Source organism: Misgurnus anguillicaudatus, chromosome 12, assembly GCF_027580225.2.
Source record: "Misgurnus anguillicaudatus chromosome 12, ASM2758022v2, whole genome shotgun sequence".
NCBI classification, from domain to species: Eukaryota; Metazoa; Chordata; class Actinopteri; order Cypriniformes; family Cobitidae; genus Misgurnus; species Misgurnus anguillicaudatus.
The window spans coordinates 24,729,815-24,750,656 of NC_073348.2; the positions used below are offsets into that span (position 1 = coordinate 24,729,815).

Below are 20,842 nucleotides of genomic sequence, written 5' to 3' on the forward strand. Positions count from 1 at the left end.
GGACAAGGAAAATAGGTTGGGAACCGCTGGTCTATGCCATGCCTATATCTCTCTCTCTCTTTCTCTTTGGTCAGATCTAGGTCTGTTTTCCACTAAGTCCCTGGTAGAGGCCAATTCAGAGCATGCGGTGGAAGTGAGGACTCAGGTTCAGCAGCCAGCAGATGAGAACTGGAACCATAATGGATCCGCCCAGACTTGGCCCTGCGAGAGCAGCAGATCTCACACCACTATCGCTAAATATGCCCAGTACCAAGCGTCTAGCTTCCAGGAGAGCTTACAGGTATATATCATTATCACGGGTGCCGAACTGGCACCAGAAAAACATCATCTATTCTCCATCTGGAGAACTCTGAACAGGAAGACACTGGTGGTGACAACACAATGTTCCACCTCACCCAATAAAGTCATATTCATAGATGAAATGACACATTTTTGTTATTTGAAATGTCCCCTCTCCCCTCAGAGGAGGGGCATTGCAGTTTGGTGATGCAATCGCCTGGGCATAGATGCTAAGTATAAACCGAAACGCTCATCGTCATCACGCACCCACACGTACACTCGAAATAACGAAATCAAGTTTCTGTAAGTTTCTCATCTCTGTGTAAACTTTGCAGGAAGAAAAGGACAGCGAAGATGAGGATGAGGAAGAGAAGTCGGAGGAAAAAAATGTGACAAAGTCCAACCCACAAGTCACCACTGGGACTTCTACAGCCAGGTAAGGTAAAAGCATGGTTAAATTCAAAACAGTTAACAGATTGCTATTACCACTTTTAGATACAATTTTGACTTCTTTTATTTATTTTTGCACTGTGTTTGAAGAACAATGCTAAATGTATCTACAGAAAACCTGGTAAAAAGTCTGTATATATGGGCAGATCAAATGTATTTTAAATTCTGTAATACCCAAAGATGGATGTTAGAGTTTTGCAGCATTCTGCTAATTTCATTGGTTTTAGATTTTTTGTCTTAGGGTGCTAGCAACAACCAGGTCATGGGTTTGATTCCTGGGAACATGCAAATTGACAATGCTTTAAATAGTGCATTCAGGTCACTTTAAATAAGTGTTTACAAAAGGTATTAATATAAAAATGACGCATTTTTTTGGCAACTCTGAAGCGAGTTAGCGTTTTAGCACGTCTGGTTCCATCAGATCAAAGTCAGTGTTTTTTATGGGATTTTGGTTAAACACCTCAACTGTGATCTTGACTTAAAGTCGAAATGAAATTAAAATGAAAAATGTCATTTGTTTTAGTATTTTTGGAATATTGTGGTATTTTTTTTACAAATGACTTATCTGTGAGCTTCATTATTTTTATTCATAGAGACAGAGCGCAGTTATGCAAATTTGAAAAACACGCCCACCGGGGGGGAAAGCAATCCAACCGTCTCCATTGACTTTGTATTGCGAGAAGCCCCCTCCTTGTCATTTCTGGCTTATAACAAAAAACTGAATAATGCCTAAAAGCTGCTGTGTGACAATATGTACAGCTAACAAGCCAAAGAACCCAGAAATAAGTTTTTATAAGCTGTCGAGCCGTAAAACCCAGTCTTTAGGGAGAATAAAGTGGATCGCCGACTACGTTTCCCCCTATTGGACGCAGTTTTACTAATAGTAGTACTATGAAAAGTTGCCTGTTTCCATTTCTGTGTCTTTAAACGCTCGTTTTTTGGGGTCGACAGCTTATAGAAACTTATTTACAGATTAAACTTAAAAACAGAATAATACCTAAAAGCTGCTGTGTGACAAGGTGTACATCTAACAAGCCAAAAAAAAAAAAAAAAAACGTTTTTATAAGCGGTCGACTTCAAAAAACGCGCGTTTAAAGACACAGAAATGGTAACAGGCAACCCCCCCCAGCACTCCCACTAGTAAAACTGCGTCCACCAGGGGGAAACGCAGTCGGCGATCCACTCCACTCTCCCCAAAGACTGGGCTCCACGGCTCGACAGCCTACAAAAACCCACCTCTGGGCTCTTTGGCCTGTTAGCTGCACACACCGTCACACAGCAGCTCCCAGGCACCACTCAGTTCCCTGCTACAAGCCAGAAATGACAAGGAGGCGGCCCCCCGCAACACAAAGTCAATGGTTGGATTGCCCCCCCCGGTGGGCGTGGTTTTCAGGTTATGACGCGCTACGCTCTGTCTCTATGTGCCCTCATAATCTTTAATCAAAAACACAAATCTCCTCTCCTCCTCAGTTTATATACGGTCATTACTTCCGGTTATATGGTATGGAAGATGGCCGTAGTCCGGAAAAAGATCGCAGTGATTAGCATTTAGCAACATGACCCAACTTCAGACGATCCAATGAATTCTCGATGGGCGAATTTAAGTCCAGCTCTACCTTTTACTTATTTCGGAAGCCATTTCACTCGGATATACGTCACCACGGGGAAAATTAGACAATCGCTACTTCTGTTTCATGGCGACTTTAACACAACCCCAAGATTTTTTTACGTTTTATTATACGACAAAACACACCAGTAATATCCTCAATCGTGACTTTTAAAGCTATAACGTCTTTAGAAGGGCGGTTGCTAACAAGTTGCTACATGGGACTACAGATGTTGTCAGGGACTTTTAACATCATCACGCATGAATTCCCAACAACAATTCATACATGTAGTATTTCCTTATCAGGGAACATGTTTTTAAATGTTTTAATAAAGTTTGGAAGAGCTGTCCGAAGCTTGGTGGTGATGACGTTAAATTCGGCTGACCGTGATGTAGTTCGTTTGGGTTAGCTTTTCATTTCTTATAAACCCATTTAGACAAAATTCATAAAAGTATTGTTCATCTGTGAAGATTATCTTCTTGGACAAAATGTATAAGTGTCTTTTGTTCAACACAGAGCTTATTTTTTGCGATAATCCAAAATTCTTTGGGTCGTTGGCCCGAAAATATGTCGGCACTCTATTATGTTATAAATTTAAGAAATTATTAAATAATGTGTTACTAAAATGTTTTTTATTTTAACAGCTCAGATCAGAAGGCTGCGGTTGGGAAAATCATCAAATTTGGAACCAACATTGACCTGTCTGACCCCAAAAGGTGAGCAAATCATCCATAAAATGTGTTTCATCAATATTGCAGGGAGATTATTCTGTATTGGTACAGTAATGTATTGGTACTTTGTAACCTGTATAATGCATACTTGTGTTCAGGTGGAAGGCGCAGCTACAGGAGCTGTTAAAGTTGCCTGCGTTCATGCGAGTGTCCTCCAGCGCAAACATGCTGAGTCACGTTGGTCACACGATATTAGGCATGAACACAGTACAGCTTTATATGAAGGTCCCTGGCAGCCGTACTCCAGGTTGGTGCATATTTATACCTCTAAACTGAACTAACCAGGATTTTAGATGTTTCCACACACAAACACAGTATTTATTGTATAGCATAGTTTGGCATAATTAAAGTTAGTCTTTCTCTCTCCAGGTCATCAGGAAAATAATAACTTCTGTTCAGTGAATATTAATATCGGCCCTGGAGACTGTGAGTGGTTTGCTGTTCATGAACACTACTGGAAAGCCATCAGCGACTTCTGTGAAAAGTGAGTCTTGGATCGGTCACACATGTGATTGGTTATCAGTCTTGTGGGCTTCTTCTCCAATGAATAACCACATTGCATTCATCTCAACTTCGTCTTAAAGTTGTTTATAATGAATCAATGTCAGATTCACTTTCAAACTTTCATTTGTATGTTAGGCATGGCGTGAACTACCTGACAGGCGCGTGGTGGCCTGTTCTGGAGGATCTTTATCGTTCGAACATCCCCGTGTATCGCTTCATTCAGAGACCCGGAGACCTTGTGTGGATCAATGCTGGCACCGTGCATTGGGTTCAGGCTGTGGGCTGGTGCAACAACATCGCTTGGAACATAGGCCCTTTAAACGGTGAGTCCGAGTTTAAAGATTGGGGGCGCCAAAAACTCTTCCTGTTTAATAGTTTCTGTTTACTAATCTTTGCCTTCACTGTGTGCCCTCCCAGCCTATCAATATCAGCTTGCTCTTGAGCGCTTCGAGTGGAATGAGATTAAGAAAGTCAAATCCATCGTCCCCATGATTCATGTGTCCTGGAACGTCGCCCGCACAATCAAGATCACAGACCTGAACACATTCAAGATGATAAAGTGAATAAATATTTCCTACTGACCATGAATAAAGATGATTTGGGCGTGTTTTATGCTACTTGTTAAGATTCATCAACATCACTTTCATCTCCTCTTTCTCAGACATTGTCTCCTACAGTCCATCAAACACATTCAGATTTTAAGAGACCAGCTGGTGTCTGCAGGGAAGAAGATCTCCTATCAGAGCAGGGTGAAGGACGAGCCAGCGTACTACTGCAACGAATGTGATGTGAGAAATCTATAGGAATATATAAATATCGATATTATCTGCAAATAATGACATGGCATCACATGTGTGGCTACTGTATGTGTGTGCGTGTGTTAACAGGTGGAGGTATTCGACCTGCTGTTCGTGACCAGTGAGAACAACAGCAGAAAGATGTACATGGTTCACTGTGAGGACTGCGCTCGGAAGCGGAGCCCGAATCTAAATGGGGTGGTGGTGCTGGAGCAGTACCGCATTGATGAACTGATGAACATGTATGATAACTTCACCCTGGTGAGTCGAACACACTGATACATCACAATACATGCACCAGAGAGTATAAACAATAGTCACATACACATCTTCTGTGATATGTAACTTTTGCTTGTATTTCGTCATTTTTGTTTAAAAAATGTTTTAAAATTGTTGGTTACTTTATGCAAAAAATGTCATTTTTTACCTTATATATACTAATAATAACTAATATTTCTAGCGATATTGTTGCTGTAGCTCAGTTGGTAGGGCATTGCATTAGCATTGCAAAAGGTCATGGGTTCGATCCCCAGGGAACACACATACTGATAAAATGTATAGCTTGTAATCCATTGTAAGTCATTTTGGATAAAAGTGTCTGCCAAATGCATGAATATAAATGTAAATCAATTCATATTATAAGCTTGTCATGAATCGGGATAGGGCAGTGGTTCTCAAACTTTTCAGTGTGCACCCCGCATCCCTTCATGCTCCTTCATATATATTATTTATTTTGCTTTGAAGAGCCATCCCTTCTGCATTTGTTGAGTGTTGCTTGTTGTTTGTGCATTTAAATTCCTACAAAGTATGTTGTCCCCCAAAAGCTTGACCTATTTTTACATCCATACATCCAATGTTGGTTTCACATCCATAACACGTGTGTATTTTCTTTATATAAAACAGAAAGCACATGCATAGACTGATATTTTTCTGATGTCTGGACTCTATCATTAGAGATTTATGAAAACATAAACAGATGGTTCAATATATTGGTTACAAAAACTTTTTTCTTTAACATTTCTTTAACAAAAATGATTATGATAAATTATGTTTAAATTTTTGACTGAAAATGTCACATCTATTCCAGTCACACTGTAATTACATAACTATTTTAGTAATAATTATAGTACAATAGTAATTATAAAGTAGTGTGATATATATATATAATGTAATATTGGTAACACTTTACAATAAGGTTGTATTTGTTAACAATAAGTTAATGCAAAAGCTAACATGAACTTATAATTAACGATACTTCTAAAGCATTTATTAATCTTAGTTCATGTTAATTTCAGCATTTACTACTACATTATTTAAATCAAACGTTTAAACCGTTGCACCATAAACTAACATGAATAACTGTATTGGCATTATTCTTGTTAGTTAATGTGTCTATTAATGTTTACTAATGCCACCTTGTTTTCTATATATATATATATAAATATATATATTTATACATCATCTTTAATTTTCATGGTTTTCTGAAAAAATGTGTCATAAAATGTGATCTGATCTTCATCAAGTTGACAAACATAATGTGTCGAAAAATAATTACACAAAAATTCTGATCTTTCACGTCTTTATTGAACACACTTATCAAACATTCAAAATGGCAGTGGAAAAAGTAAGTGAACCGTTACAATCAATAACTGGTTGACCCCCCCCCCCATTCGCAGCAATAACCTCAACCAGGCGCTTCCTGTAGCTGTGGATCAGACCTGCACATCCTTGAGGAGGAATTTTAGCCCATTCTTCCTGACAGACATGCTTTAGCTTTGTCATATTCTTCCGACATTTAATGTGTATGGCCCTCTTCAAGTCAATCCATAGTAGGGATGCACCAATAGGATTTTTTTGGGCAGATACCGATTTAAACAGACAACTTCTGGCCGATACCGATATTAAACACTTGTATACAATACTATACAGTTGGTCTATTTGCTAGTTTATTTCTGCATCAAATTATTTTTACTGAACATGGATTGGATCTAATTAACATTCAACTGACCAACATAATAAGAGAGGCACAAATTAAGCTAAAACAAATATAATAAGACAGCATGACAACCTTCAACGGTGGTTTTTGCAATTCAGCATTTATTTTATTAACAACATATATAATGGATTTCTTTATGCAGTTAATTAATAAACAATCGGTATCTGCCTTTCTCGTGCTATTGCCGATATGCCGATGGTTTCAAATTCATCAAAAATCGGCCGATAAATATCGGCGGCCGATACATCGGTGCATCACTAATCCATAGCATCTCTATTGGGTTAAGGTCTAGGCTCTGACTTGGCCACTCCAAAAGCCATTCTGTTGTGGACTTGCTCCTGTGTTTTGGGTCGTTGTCCTGTTGCATCACCAACCTTCTACACAGTTTAGCTGACGTAAAGACATTCTCACATTATCCTGAAGAATTGTCTGATATACTTGAGAACTCATCTTCCTCCCAATGATTGCAAGCTGTCCAAGCCCTGATGCAGCAAAGCAGGCCCAAATCATTACGTTTCCTCCCCCATACTTTACAGTTGAGATGATGTTTTCATGTTGATATGCCGTGCCAGATGTAGCGCTGTGTTTTTTCCAAATAGTTCAATCTTAGTTGCATCAGTCCACAAAACATTTCATGGTAGCCTGCTTGTTCAGTGTTTTATGTATGAACAGAGATGTAAGCAAGTTCAAATGATGCCTTCAAATCTTCATTTAGTCATTCAGGTTGTTTTTTTACCTCATTGATGAGTCTTCGTTGTGCTCTTGGTGTCATTTTGACTGGGTGCCCACTTCTTGGTAGCTTTATGTAAAGCAACAATTCTTGATTGTAGCTCCTCTTAGAGGTCTTTTTGGCAAGGCATGGCTCACATAAACGTGTTCTTCTTGTGCAGAGCAAACTCCAAAAGTTTGAGAGGTTTTTATCAGTCAAAGTAGCTGTAGTCCACACCATAGATATGTATAATAAAGGCTAGATGTCTCGCCCGCGCTGCTGGCCAATTGAGTGGAACGTCCGCATTTGGCGGCCATCTTGCCACGGGCAGCTCGCTCACTTGTAGCATTGAGTTTTAATGGTGCAGGTTAGCCTGACGTTGTCATACTCAATTCTAGTCAGAATTTGAGTCTGATACCGCTCCATTGAGCTAAAATTATGAGGCGTGTCTCAACCGAAAAATGCCTCTGCACTCAATTGGATAGACATACGACCAATCAGAGCAACGGAGTGTGTGACTTATGTTGAAATGGCGTCTTTAGCAGCCTGACCGAACTGCTAGTAATTTCGCTACAATGATACTAACATCATTGTAATTATACTAATTCTGAGTTAGCGAAGGTACATCAACACCTACTATGTTTACAACATTTCATTTATATCACAACATTAAGTATTTACTAAGTCATACAGTAAGACTATCTCTTACCATTTGTACGTTAGGTGAACTTCATCCACGACGATAGCTACCCATTACGTTGGCTTGAAAAATATTGGAGCCTAGCATGTCCCTCCACTTATTCAGCAGTCACGATTCCAGGCTTCCGAAAAGAAGCTGGCAACGACCGTTAATTATATCCATCTCATCGTGCACGCCGAGTTGCATCGCCGTGATACCCATTTCAGTTGCTTCTTTAACTTTGTCCTCCATAAGGACCAACTTCTGCCGAATCGCGTAGGAAGGACGGCGAAAACATAAACAAATGCCTTGATCGCGTTTCTCTGTTCCTCTTTTTAAATCAATGCTCTGTCGATATCTTTTAGAACAGACTCAATGTCAGAATCCACACATCTGAATTCTCCAGCGGCAGCCATTTCATTGTAAACAGACTGAACACACGCGCTAATTGGTGACGTGGTTGATACGTTACTGTTGATCATCTGTCCATCATCGTATAAAGCCCGCCCTCACAATTTGATTCGTCTGCCGGTTTTGGGACTCGCATAGTAGCTCCTCAACGGAAAAACGCCAGACCGATCTTCCCGTTTTTCAAATTGTGGTGGGCGGGGCTAAGATCGGCTGGCACCCACGCTACTTTAAATGACCATAATTTGCTTTATTTTCTACCGATTTTCAACGGTTTGGTTTGTTATAAACGTCAAAGATGTACCTATGACACTGCATAGTACATACTACAAACAAAAATTTTCATGAAATATGTTGGAGCATCCAGAATTATAGCCACGTTAATAACGATTGTAAGAAACCAAACCGTTTGAAAATTGGTAGAGAATTGAGCAAGTTATGTTCATTTAAAAGAACCTGCACCATTGGGGCTCGGTGCTGCGGGTGAGCGGGCTGCCTGTGGTGAGATGGCCGCCAGGTGATGATGTAAGAGACTCGCCGTAACACATCTAGCCTTTATTATACATATGTATGGTCCACACCTTCAAACGTATTATCTTAACAGGCTCCAAGTGTGCCTGACTCCAATTATCTTTTTTGAGGTCATTAACTTCAAGGGTTCACATATTTTCTCCACAAGCACTGAGGTTTTTTGGTTGTTCTCAATAAAGACATGAAAGATCAGGTTATTGTTTTTTTAGACACATTATGTTTGTCAATATCCTTGACTTAGATGAAGATCAGATTACAAACTTGTGACAGTTTTTTTCAGAAAACCATGAAGTTCCAAAAGGTTTACATACTTTTTCACATACAGTAAAAACAACATTTAAAACTCTATTACAGTAAAAAACGACTTCTTCCCCTTTAAGATCACATTACAATAATGTCAACGTGGCGTGAAAATCTATTTCATTTTCAAAGTTGTCCCAATGCCATTTATACTGAAAAGGTTTTCTCTTCCCAGGCTACAGCGCCGTGCTGTAGGTGAACTTGATGTCTGAAACTACACAGCCATAACCAAATCTCCCGGCCCAAAGCAGAGGCACAAACCTTTTGTTCATTTTTTTACCAAAACCACTACTGCAAACTTACAAGACAGCCAGTCAAATCGCTGTTTACTTCACATTGTTTACAATACTATCAGCAGATGTCTCTCCAGCTCCCGTCTTCCCCTCAGCCAGCTACTGAGGGACATCTGATAGTTCTCATGCATAAATACAGAACGACCAGAGTGGTGCTACATCATTGGACTCGAGTTAATAATCTGTAACTTGGCTATCAGGTCATTCATCCACAATGGATAACTGCTGTGATACCTTTGAAAATAAAAAAATTAATAAATAATAGTCAGCTTGCCTAACATGTGCATTAATTCAGGTACTGATGTAGTTTACTTTTTTATGCAAACGGAAGACGATTTCACCGGTCCAGTTAATCTTTGTCTTTGGTTTATTGGAGTAAGTGGTGATTTGATACAATGTATAACAGCGGGAGATGAACTTCTTTTATAGCTGTTGATCATTGCAGTGGCATTAAGTTAATTTCTGTTGTTTTGGTCGTGTCATATTTACTACAGATCTGATCTTTGTAAAAGGTATTTACATATTTGACTGGGTGCTATTTTTTTAAGTTTTAAGTCAAAGGTTTTCAGAATGATGAAACAAACTTTTTTAACAGTCTAGACTAACACCATTTTGGCCTTGTGATTTGCATTTAGACAAAAGAAGATTTCATGGTATTTGATTAAGTAAAATGACGTTTTCATAGAGCATTAAAAATATCACGTGAGGTACAGTAAATGTAACAGTTGTTCCAAAAATACGGGTTTAATATACAACTTATTTGATCGCATTTGTCTGGAAAACCTTGTGTGTGTTAAGTGAAAAAAAAAATCATTCCTGCAAACTTGTTTTTAATGAATTTTCAATCTATTCTGAATTTAAATTCCTGAATTTTTCAATCATAATTGTTTTTTATTTATTTTACTTTCTTTTCTTTTTCGTATTTATTGATCGTTTGTGATGCTTCTGTTTTCTGACACGTATGTATTTTGTAAATCTTTCCATTGTGCTGATGTGGTGAGGCTTATGGGGGACCGTCTGATTCAAAATGGTGCTGAACCCCCTCCCACCCGGGTCTCTCTGTCTGTATAAATAATCTGTAGGCTTGAAAACAATGAACATAAGTTACAAAAGTTGGTGCTTAGAATCAGTACACTTTTTATGAATGTCTTTGTACTGTATATTTAACACATAAAATACAGAATATTGTGACACGTGTATGATTTCCGTCATGCTAGATGTTATGATTATTAAAATTTTTCTAAATGTATCGCTATCGATGAATTTCATTTTGAGTTTTCAGGTTTTTTCCATCAATACCTCTCAACGTTTGTTTTCAGGCTAATTTTTGTTTGTTTGACTGTATCAAAAAAAAAAAAAAACATAATAATGACAAAAAATAAAATGTAAAAGATTAAGGAACTGAGCCAGACTTGTCTAAAACATTTTGTGATTTTTGTGTGTTATAACTGATATAATGACAACTATAAAAAATAAATCATTCTGATAAATTCACATCTCTGCCTATGTGCGAGTTATTTCTGGATTGGAGGTTGTGCGTAGTAGAAGAGTATTTAAGGAAGGTTACAGATTCGCAGAGGTTTCCTACTGACCGCTCTGTCTCCTGTCTGTCTGTTTAGTGGAAGTGAATGCTGTAGAGGTCACGGGTATGAGTAATGTTTCTGTGACACCTCAGCTTTCTCTGCGGACTTTACGGCGGAAATCCTGGCTCCAAGGACAGGAAAACAGGTTTTCCTCTTTCATGACTCTCAGGATATCTCTCGTTTCATACCAGCCTGTACATGCATATTTAACCAGCACTGCTGCTAGTACGATCATTTTGATAATAGTTGAACTTTTGAAAAGTAAAAACGTTAAGGTTTTCTAAAATTAAACCTTTAATCCGTAACATTTGCCTCTCTATCGCCACCTCTGTTTGTAACACAAAGTTGCAGGTTACTTTACGTAGGCCTGTACGTATCTTTACATTTGAAAATCCGATCCGACAACACTACTAATATAAGCTTAGGGTGCGTGTACACCAAGATGTTTACCTGCATCCAGCATACACTGTAAAAAAAATGCAGCATTAAAGTCAATTTAACCCACTTTTTTAAGTTTTGACTTGTGATTAGTTGAAAATAACGTCAAAAAACAAGCTGAAATTAATTAACTTAATTTTTTAAGTTAAAGTAACATAAAAATATGTTGATATGATATAATTTTTAAAGTGTATGTTTTCAGTTGTTTCCAAGGGAAGCACTGCACTTTTCGAAAATGCCAGCAGCTGGTGGGTTGGCGCTCTGCGTTTTTTTTCCACGCCCAAAGTTAACACGAGTTAAAAAAAACTTTCAGCTCGTCACTTTTCACTCCAATCACAGTGAAGGAGGGGTTGGACAAATACACAACAACCAACCAGTCAGTCCCTCCAGAAAAACGTGATTATGCGATCACGTGATTCAAAGCATAAACAGCCAAAGTCCGCATATTTATGCGGGGGCCGCATTTTTTCAAATACGCCGCACTTTCGCAGCATAAATTGCAGATTTCCGTGCGCAAAATATTTACCTCACACAAGCGAAGCCATGTCCCCTGTTGACATGGGAACGTTATGAAGTTTCCGCAGTTTTTGCAAGTTCCAGCAATTTCACTGCATAAATATCCCGCATATTCTATCGCATTTTTTAAAACATGCGGCAAGATCAAGGATTTTTGCTCACAACAATCACAAAAAAACTGTGTTTTTCTGGAAGGACTGACCAGTGCATCGTACAGTGACTGATAAACAAAACAGAGGTATCATAGCACCACCAAAGCGCTTAGATAAAGAAATGCTGGCAAGAGGCCACAGTTGGTATCTGCCGTGGCGTTTTCAGTCACGTTTTTAAACGCTTTGGTGTATTAATGTTGTTAATCAGGGTATGGTAAGGAGGCAGATTTAAACACTGGTTGTACTTGCACAAGAACTTAAAAGTCACAGACTGCAGATTTAAAATACAACAACTGGCACACCGCTTAATTCTTGGGTGTAAATAAATTGTTTTTTAGAACATTTTTTTTTGTTTTTATTTATATCACGCAACTAATTTGCACGAAAGTTGAGAAAACGCAACAAACAAAAAAAAAAAACATTGTAGCTGGTTGTTTTATTTTTCAAGTTTCATAATCCCAGAATCAGTGCACTGTATGTACTAATAGATAAAAGTATTCATCCTGTTTTCACTCTTATCAGCAAAAGGTCTATCACACATTAAGACACAGCACATCTGCATGCCCTCAGCTCAGCTGTCCAGGAAACAAAAATCCTTACGGAGCATCCCAATCCCCCCCACGTGCCCTATCAGCTCCTGATATGTCCTGAGAGATACAAAACAGACATTAAACCCCCACACCGTCCACCCCAACCAAAGTAAACACGGCCCAGCAGGACTAAAGGTGAGAAATATCGCAAATGTGGAAGGTATTTATTTAATAAATAACGTATAATACTTTGTATCTCTTTTTTACATGCGCTTAAAAGTATGCATTTTATGTATTTTGAGTCTCTGCGTTGCAGTATAGATCCATTTTCTCAAAGCCTGCAGTCTGAATCCAGTAAATGTGTTACGTAATGCCCAGAGTTTTGCCAACTTAAAGTCATTGCGTTACACTATATGGCCATTAACGCATTTGGCAGACTTATCCAAAACGAGAGTGCATTACAAGGTATACGCTTTATCAGTATGTGTTCCCTGGGACTCGAGCCCATGGCCTTTTGGGCTGCTAATGCAATGCTCAACCAGTTAAAGGGATAGTTAACCCAAAAATGAAAGTTGTCATTATTTACTTACCCTCAAGGTATTACAAACCTGTATTAATTTCTGTAGCGCTTATTCTGTATTCCAAAGGATTTTTGACACCTACCCTGGGAGTTACTGCAAAACACCCTGTTGAGTGTTTAGATCCAGGAGAGGTCACAACCCTCTGATAGTTACCCAAAAAATCTGCCCTGGCCCCGACAACGCCCCCCACCCCTCAATACTAAATGCCTTGACAGAGGAGTAAGGTTAAGGAGAGAAGGGGAGTAAAGAGATATATGCAGCACATCTTTGTGAAAGGAAGGAAAGCATACGGCAGGAAAGGAGGAAGAGAGAGAGAGAGAGAGAGAGAGAGAGAGAGGTGAATTTAAAGAATGTTCCATTAGAGTTCAGTTCAGTTTTACCCAAACACTGCTGCTATTCAACTGCATTTAAAGAGATGAGAAATCTCACATAAGACTTTATGTACTTGATTCAGACTGAAGGATTCATCTGTGTTTCTTTAAGGACGTAAGGGACGTTTTGAACTTTTTTACAGAAGGTGATTTTGGAGAGAACGGACAATTAGCTCGATTTGTCTGAAGTAAGTAAATGATTTTGGATTGCACATGTACCCGTTTCATAATGTCATTATGTTTCTAAAAGTGTAATATGATGTTGATGGTTACACAAAAATGTAGTTATACTTCATACGTTAATTTCTACATAATGCTTAGATCTTCTTTCGTGTTGTATTTTTATTGGGTTGGATAGATTCTGTATTTTGAAGCATTTAGCCTATAGGTCCCATGGGCCCAGATTTGTCTAAAAGTATTTAAAATAATAAAAAGTAGTCATAAAAAATGAAATAAAAAATAATTTACCTATGGCAACCTTAAATCTCAAGGATTTGCTTAAGCTTTAAAACGGCTCCTTTGTGAGATACATAATAATAAATCTGTCTGGCAAGTTTTATTTCCTCAGCTTTTATAATAACTTTTCCAACAGTCGGTCTATGTCCAGTCAGAAATCACTATTTTGTACATTTTCCTAAAATTGTGGACATTTTATATTGAGTCAAAATTTTTGTCATGATGACGACTTACAATTGACCTATACTACAAATTACCGTCTGCCCATCAGACAGACATCTGTATATATTATGAAGCATCCTTATGTTCCTGAAAGGCTCTATATACTGCAAAAAATACTTTGCTGCCTTAAAATTTTTTGTTAAATCAACTCAGATCCACAAGTAATGTCAACTTACTATTATTTATCTTGACAAGAGATGAGCTGCTACAACTTATGAAATGCAGTTGACTTTTTTCAACTGTTTTATAAGTTATAACAACTCATCTGTACTGTAGTTATAACAACTCATCTCTAGTCAAGAAAAATAATAGTAAGTTCAAATGACTTGTAAGTCTAAGTTGATTTAACAAAAACACAGTTTTAGGGCAGTATTTTTACAGTGTAAAATTATTATTATTATTATTATTATTATTATTATTATTATTATTATTATTATTATTATTATCTAAATCATAGTCCAACAATTGTATAAATGTTATTATACATGTTTATATTTATTAATATAAATAACATTATTTATTTATTATACTTGTATTTATATAATTTTTGCCCTGCACTGTAAAAATACTTTTTAAAATTATTTGTTAAATCAACTCAGATTTACAAGTCATGTCAACTTACTATTATTTATCTTGACAAGAGATGAGTTGTTACAACTTATAAAATGAAGTTGACTTTTTCAACTATGTTTTATAAGTTATAACAACTCACCTGTAGTTATAACAACTCATCTCTAGTTAAGATAAATAATAGTAAGTTGAAATGACATGTAAATCTAAGTTGATTCAACAAAAACACACTTTTTAAGGCAGTATTTTTACAGTGTATAAAATGATGATGATAATTATTATTATTATTATTATTATAATTATTATTATTATTATTATTATTTAAATCATAGTCTAAAAAATTATTAATTGTATAATATATGTTTACATTTATTAATATAAATAACATTATTTATTTATTTATTTATTTATTTATTTATTTATTTATTTATTTATTTATTTATTTATTTATTTATTTATATATTTATTTATTTATATATTTATTTATTTATATTTATTTATACGTGTATTTATATAATTTTTGCCCACTGTAAAAAATACTTTGTTGCCTTAAAAATTTTTGTTAAATCAACTCAGATTTACAAGTCATGTCAACAGAGATGAGTTTTCACAACTTATAAAATATAGTTGAGAAAAGTCAACGTAATTTTATAAGTTATAACAACTCACCTGTAGTTATAACAACTCACCTCTAGTCAAGATAAATAATAGTATGTTGAAATGACTTGTAAATCCGAGTTGATTCAACAAAACATTTTAAGGCACCAAAGTATTTTTTACAGTGTGTGCAAAATCAACATGTGTATAAAATATGCAACATTTTATTGCCACTTATTAAATAACACTGAGACACTACTGGGATTCATTGTAGTCCATTGAAGACTTCCTTAAGGTCACGGCAAAATGCTCTTATAAGACTCAAGCAGCTGCTTGTGTGGGAAAGGTTTTTAAATCAAGATCTTGATAACAACACATCTATTAATGGATGTTGTGTCATACTTGTCTACAGACAAAGAAATTGGGTCCTCTCCAAACAAACAAACCTCAGAATTTAAACAGAAGAGCTTTTCTTAGAAAGGAAGAGCCAACATGTGAACAACCAACGCTATCTGATTGCAATTCGTACATATTTTACAAGGTGGCTAATTCGTATTAATTGGTACGACCACATTTTTGTACAATTTGCGTTGCCACCATGTGACGTTGGGGTTAGAGGTGAGGTTTCGTTATTATTATTTTTTTATGATAATCATATGTTTTTGCACGATTAACAAATTTGCACAATGTACAAATTCAGACTGGATAACCAAGAGCTGCTTGAGATATAAAGAGTAGAGACGTGATCTTAAACATTTCTTGAATGATTTAGTGTTGATATTCACAGTGTTAATAGTTTTTATAAAGAGGACTTGGCACGAATGCTTTCTGACAGTTACTTAAACAGCATAAATTATAGCCAAGTGAACACTTTCCTGGTATCTTGCCTATAAAAGATTACTGTGGATCTGTACCAAGCTCTAATGGGCTATTTATGAGACTTTTTACAATGTTAGTCTTCAGGGGTTTTGTAGTTTTTATATGCGATCTGGTCGGCACACATGGTTTCCTGGACGGACATTATTGTTTAGTACTTTTTAGTCATCCTGGAGATCCGGGTGGGGTCAGAGATGGGGCGTTGGGGGCTTCATTTCCTACTGTTCAACTATCTTCCCTTCCCTTGACCAAAACAGAAATATTATGCACACTTATGCTATAATAAACCTCATTGTACTGTTGTACTCTTTTTATGACCTTTACCAGAAGAAAAACTGGATTTACGTCCGATTTCACCCACGTGGATTACACCCGAAGGGCCGATGAATGGCAAGATGAGTCTTTCCCGTAACGGGACCCTGGAGAAACCTGTCGCCCAGCAGCCACCCTCTGAACGGGGGGAGCCTGAATCCCCTCACCCTCGTCTTCACACTGGCTCCATCTCCTCAAGCACTCCAGTAAATGCCTCCAGCTCAGGGGTGGTGGTTCCTCCTCCATACTCGATAGCAGGCAGTGCTGTGAATGATCCTCCTCTGGAGCTGAGAGGCTCTTTGGACTGTTGGGCTTGTTCGGTTCTGGTGACGGCTCAGAATCTGATCATCGCTACGGTCAACATCGGTCTGGCTGGAATTGTCTTTGGAGTCATCCTCTTGCCGTCACTTGTCATGGTTGTTTTTGGCTTCCTTTGCCATTCGACGGTAAGCATGCTAGGGATTTTCAACTTATTAACATCTAACTAAAAAATCTAAACTGACCCTGTACTTTTTTGATTTAATTGTTCCAGATTTTTTTGTTAATCTTTTATAAGTAGTAACTGTTATAAAGTCAATACAGTAATGATAAATACAAATTGCTGAAACTTTAAAGTTTACATTTCTCATCATCAAATTTTGAGAGGCATTTCACTCATTGATCTGTTACATGACCTTACTCTATAGTCTATATTAAATATATAAAGCTTGATTTTCACAAATTGTTCTTTACATTGTGTAGGTTGATTTTATTTAGAGTCACAAACCATGACCTTAGCTGGGTTTTCACTGACAGAAAATGGTCATTTTCATTTCTTTAATTTAACACAATGGTTGGGTTTGTCCAAATTTTACCCATGGGTTGAAACAACCCAAGTGTAGTACATCTACACTCACCTAAAGGATTATTAGGAACATCTGTTCAATTTCTCATTAATGCAATGGTGTAATAGTGTGGGGGATTTTTTTGGGCATCATTTAAATGCCACGGCCTACCAGAGCATTGTTTCTGACCATGTCCATCCCTTTATGACCACCATGTACCCATCCTCTGATGGCTACTTCCAGCAGGATAATGCACCGTTTCACAAAGTTCGAATCATTTCAAATTGGTTTCTTGAACATGACAATGAGTTCACTGTACTAAAATGGCCCCACAGTCACCAGATCTCAACCCAATAGAGCATCTTTGGGATGTTGTGAAACGGTAGCTTCGTGCCCTGGATGTGTATCTCACAAATCTCCATCAACTGCAAGATGCTATCCTATCAAGTTGGGCCAACATTTCTAAAGAATGCTTTCAGCACCTTGTTGAATCAATGCCATGTAGAATTAAGGCAGTTCTGAAGGCGAAAGGGGGTCAAACACAGTATTAGTAAGGTGTTCCTAATAATCCTTTAGGTGAGTGTATAAAACATAATTTCAAAACCAATAAATTCTCCCTGCAAATAATGAAGAGAGCTTAAATTGCTCTAGTGCAATGATGACCGAACTTCCCAGAGTTCATTGAGACATTAACACAAAACACCTGTGTGAGCAGAGGAAATAAACCTTATCACATAATCCTCCCTTTATCACTTTACTCTTTCTTTAACCAGTCAACCATCTCTTCTCCATCTGAGAAACTTCAGCCTCACAGACAGACTCCCACAGGTTCACCATATGTTAATGTTTATACTAATTCACAGTCTTATCTGTTAATATAAACTATATACTGAATTCAATGACACATTCATGGACCGGCAACACTTTAAGTTGTATTATTTGTTAACATTAGTTCATGTGTTAGCTAACAAAAACTAACAATACACAATATTTCTAGCATTTATCAATCTTAGTTCAGGTTCATTTCAGCATTTTGTAATACATTTTAAAATCAAAAGTTAAAATTAGTTAATGTATATTGAACTAACATTGACAATTAAAGGGATAGTTCACCCAAAAATGAAAATTCTGCCATCATTTACCGCCCTCATGTTGTTTTTAACCTGTATGAGTTGCTTTCTTCTTTTAAAAACAAAAACAAATATTTTAATAAATAATAAGCACATGAGGTTAAAGTGCTGCAAACTAAGTTCTCTACCACCATACATATAGTTCTCATTTTTATCTGCTTAAAAAAGCCACATTTTATTTTGTGCCACCATACTTACTGGTGTAACTACTCATGTAACAGTCTTTAAACAGAAAAAATTGAAGTGTTTGGGGGCTTCTAAATTCATCCCTGTTTGGATCCTAAGGAATGAATGGGGCTAGGCTTAATGCTAACACATTCACGACGCGCTGTACAAAGATTAAGTGCACGCATTGAATAAAGATAGGTATGTATTAATTTATCTAAGTTGAGGTAAGAACATAGTAAAATATTGAAAAACAGTGGTGTTTTCCTTTAAAACAACATGAGGGCGAGTAAATGATGACAGAAGTTTATTTTTGGGTGAACAAAGATTAACAAATGCGGAAAACTATATTCCTTATTGTTAGTTTGTGTTAATGCACCATTTACCAATGTTAACAATTTCAAACGTTTGGTAAAGTGTTGCAATTTGTTTATTGATATTTTCTATAGCTCATATCATTGTGTTAGCAGAGTAAAGGTCATGGGTTCAATCCCATGGAACACACATAGTACACCTTGAATGCACTGTAAGTGAAAAAAAAGCGTCTGCCAAATGTAATTAATGTGGGAGCACCATTCATGTTCTTTACTCACTTTTAACAACTTCCATTTTTTAAAGGTTCAGCGGCATGGCAATTCCACCTACTGTTCAGATCTCTTGGATGATGGAGGCTGTGTGGCTTTGCTGGTTGTGGGCTTTCTACTGCTGGCACCACTTCTGGTTCTAGCACTCGCCGCTTACTGCAGGATGGCACGACACCTCCAGCTGGGCCTTTGCTTTATCCCCTACAGTCGAGCCGTCTACAAGAACCTCCCTGCATCACGTCATCGAGGCTTAGGGGGCTGCTGTGGCCACCAGGGGTCAGGAGAGAGCGATGGAAAGGGAAGTGTTTGGGTCTGAATAGCTGCAGTGTTGAATTGGATTCTGAAATATGAAATCATCATAAAAAGGACTTGTTGAATTTAATGTGAATATCAATAGTAATAGATTACATACACTACTTATACCAAGACACTGAGTAACAGCAATGTCATTTAAAGAAAGAGTTTACTCAAAAAAGAATATATCTCAAAATGTACTCACTTTCTTCCAATATGGCGACATTTTGATAACTAAAATCTCATGCTAGTTGTTGTATGATATTTTGTGAAAAGACACGCAAAAAAAACTATATTGTTGTGCTGTCTAATTTTAATAAATACGTTCAAAATATAAATTGTGTTTTCTCACACACCTATTGTTTCACTTTTTAACCAACTGAAGTCATATATATCTGGGGTGGCATAAGGTAAGGTAAATTCTGAATTTTCATTTTGGGGTGAACTATGGTGTATTTTTAAAGGTGCATTATGTAACTTTTAGAAGGATATCTTAACAGAAATGCAATATAATATACATAACTATATTATCATTGGTGTATAAAGACCTTACATAATGAACTGAATTGTTTTTATTACCTTAGAATGAGCAGTTTTTTATTTACATACACCACGGGTCCCCTAACATGGAAGTCGCCATCTTGTTTCTACAGTAGCCCTAAATGGACAAACTGTTCTACAGAGCGTGTTTTCTCCCTACGTTGTCTCAAGAGGCGAATGAAGCATTAAGTTTGAGTGATTTACATATTAAGTCAATGCAAAGATGCAATAGACATCCTGCGGCGCGATTCCCGCAATTTGAACAATCAGAACTTTAACCAATAGTAGCTTGCTCTTGTAGTGATGTGATTACGACATAGCGAGCAGAGGCAGAAATACGAATTGACAATGGAGGATAAATTGAGCGTATTCGTGTCTGAATTTCACGTGCGAATGATGCAAATTTCACATGCGAATGATGCAAATTTCACATGCAAATGGTCAAATTTCACACGTGAATCAAGTTGAGAGTTAACTCAAAATTTTCAAGTGGCCAAATGCGCACAAATTTATTCGCTTAATTAGCGTCTGGTGTGTGAACGCACAGACTGTGGCGGCTACCATAGGAAGTTGAGGGGTGGGTTGTTGGTTGCGATTCGCAATCTGACCACTAGATGCCACTAAACTTGACAGATACCACCTTTAAATGTTGCTCATTTATTCAGTGTTTTTATTTGTGTCTTTGTCCTAAGAAATGTGTAGTTTAATGTAGTTTTGTTTCTTTTGTAACGTTTTTATATACTTGAGGAAATGCTTTGTACATTTTATATAAATAAGAATCTTTTTTAAAGTCTTTGCAAAACTGTTCTTATCATTG

At 37.1% G+C, this 20,842-nt stretch overlaps 2 protein-coding genes and 1 long non-coding RNA gene across 12 annotated transcripts in view; 2 read left to right on the forward strand and 1 right to left on the reverse strand.

The window, feature by feature from the left end:
• kdm6bb (lysine (K)-specific demethylase 6B, b) overlaps nt 1–10,778 on the forward strand; it is a 36,771-nt gene extending 25,993 nt beyond the window's left edge. For 7 of the 8 annotated variants that reach the window (XR_012372578.1, XR_012372577.1, XR_012372579.1 and 4 more), the window contains 2 exons: nt 75–715; nt 2,981–3,052. Coding sequence is in view for 1 of the 8 variants with exons in the window: in XM_073874210.1 (XP_073730311.1) it covers nt 75–280; nt 615–715; nt 2,981–3,052; nt 3,166–3,314; nt 3,437–3,551; nt 3,707–3,894; nt 3,989–4,130; nt 4,233–4,359; nt 4,459–4,629; nt 9,167–9,190 (1,295 nt within the window). In the remaining 7 variants the exon portion in view is untranslated. Of the gene's footprint in view, nt 1–74; nt 716–2,980; nt 3,053–3,165; nt 3,315–3,436; nt 3,552–3,706; nt 3,895–3,988; nt 4,131–4,232; nt 4,360–4,458; nt 4,630–9,166 lie in introns of those variants that run through there. The other variant, XM_073874210.1, reaches the window with a different exon arrangement.
• LOC129447052 (uncharacterized) overlaps nt 1–20,842 on the reverse strand; it is a 64,583-nt gene that overhangs the window by 42,103 nt on the left and 1,638 nt on the right. For all 3 annotated transcript variants that reach the window (XR_008645362.2, XR_008645361.2, XR_008645360.2), the window contains exon 2: nt 19,201–19,531. This is a non-coding gene — a long non-coding RNA (uncharacterized lncRNA). The remainder of the gene's footprint in view (nt 1–19,200; nt 19,532–20,842) is intronic.
• On the forward strand, nt 13,227–19,507 carry tmem88a (transmembrane protein 88 a). The gene is made up of 3 exons (XM_055208615.2): nt 13,227–13,643; nt 16,504–16,934; nt 19,226–19,507. Exons 2-3 carry the CDS (start codon nt 16,560–16,562, stop codon nt 19,505–19,507), a joined length of 657 nt encoding a protein of 218 aa, XP_055064590.2. The 5' UTR covers nt 13,227–13,643; nt 16,504–16,559.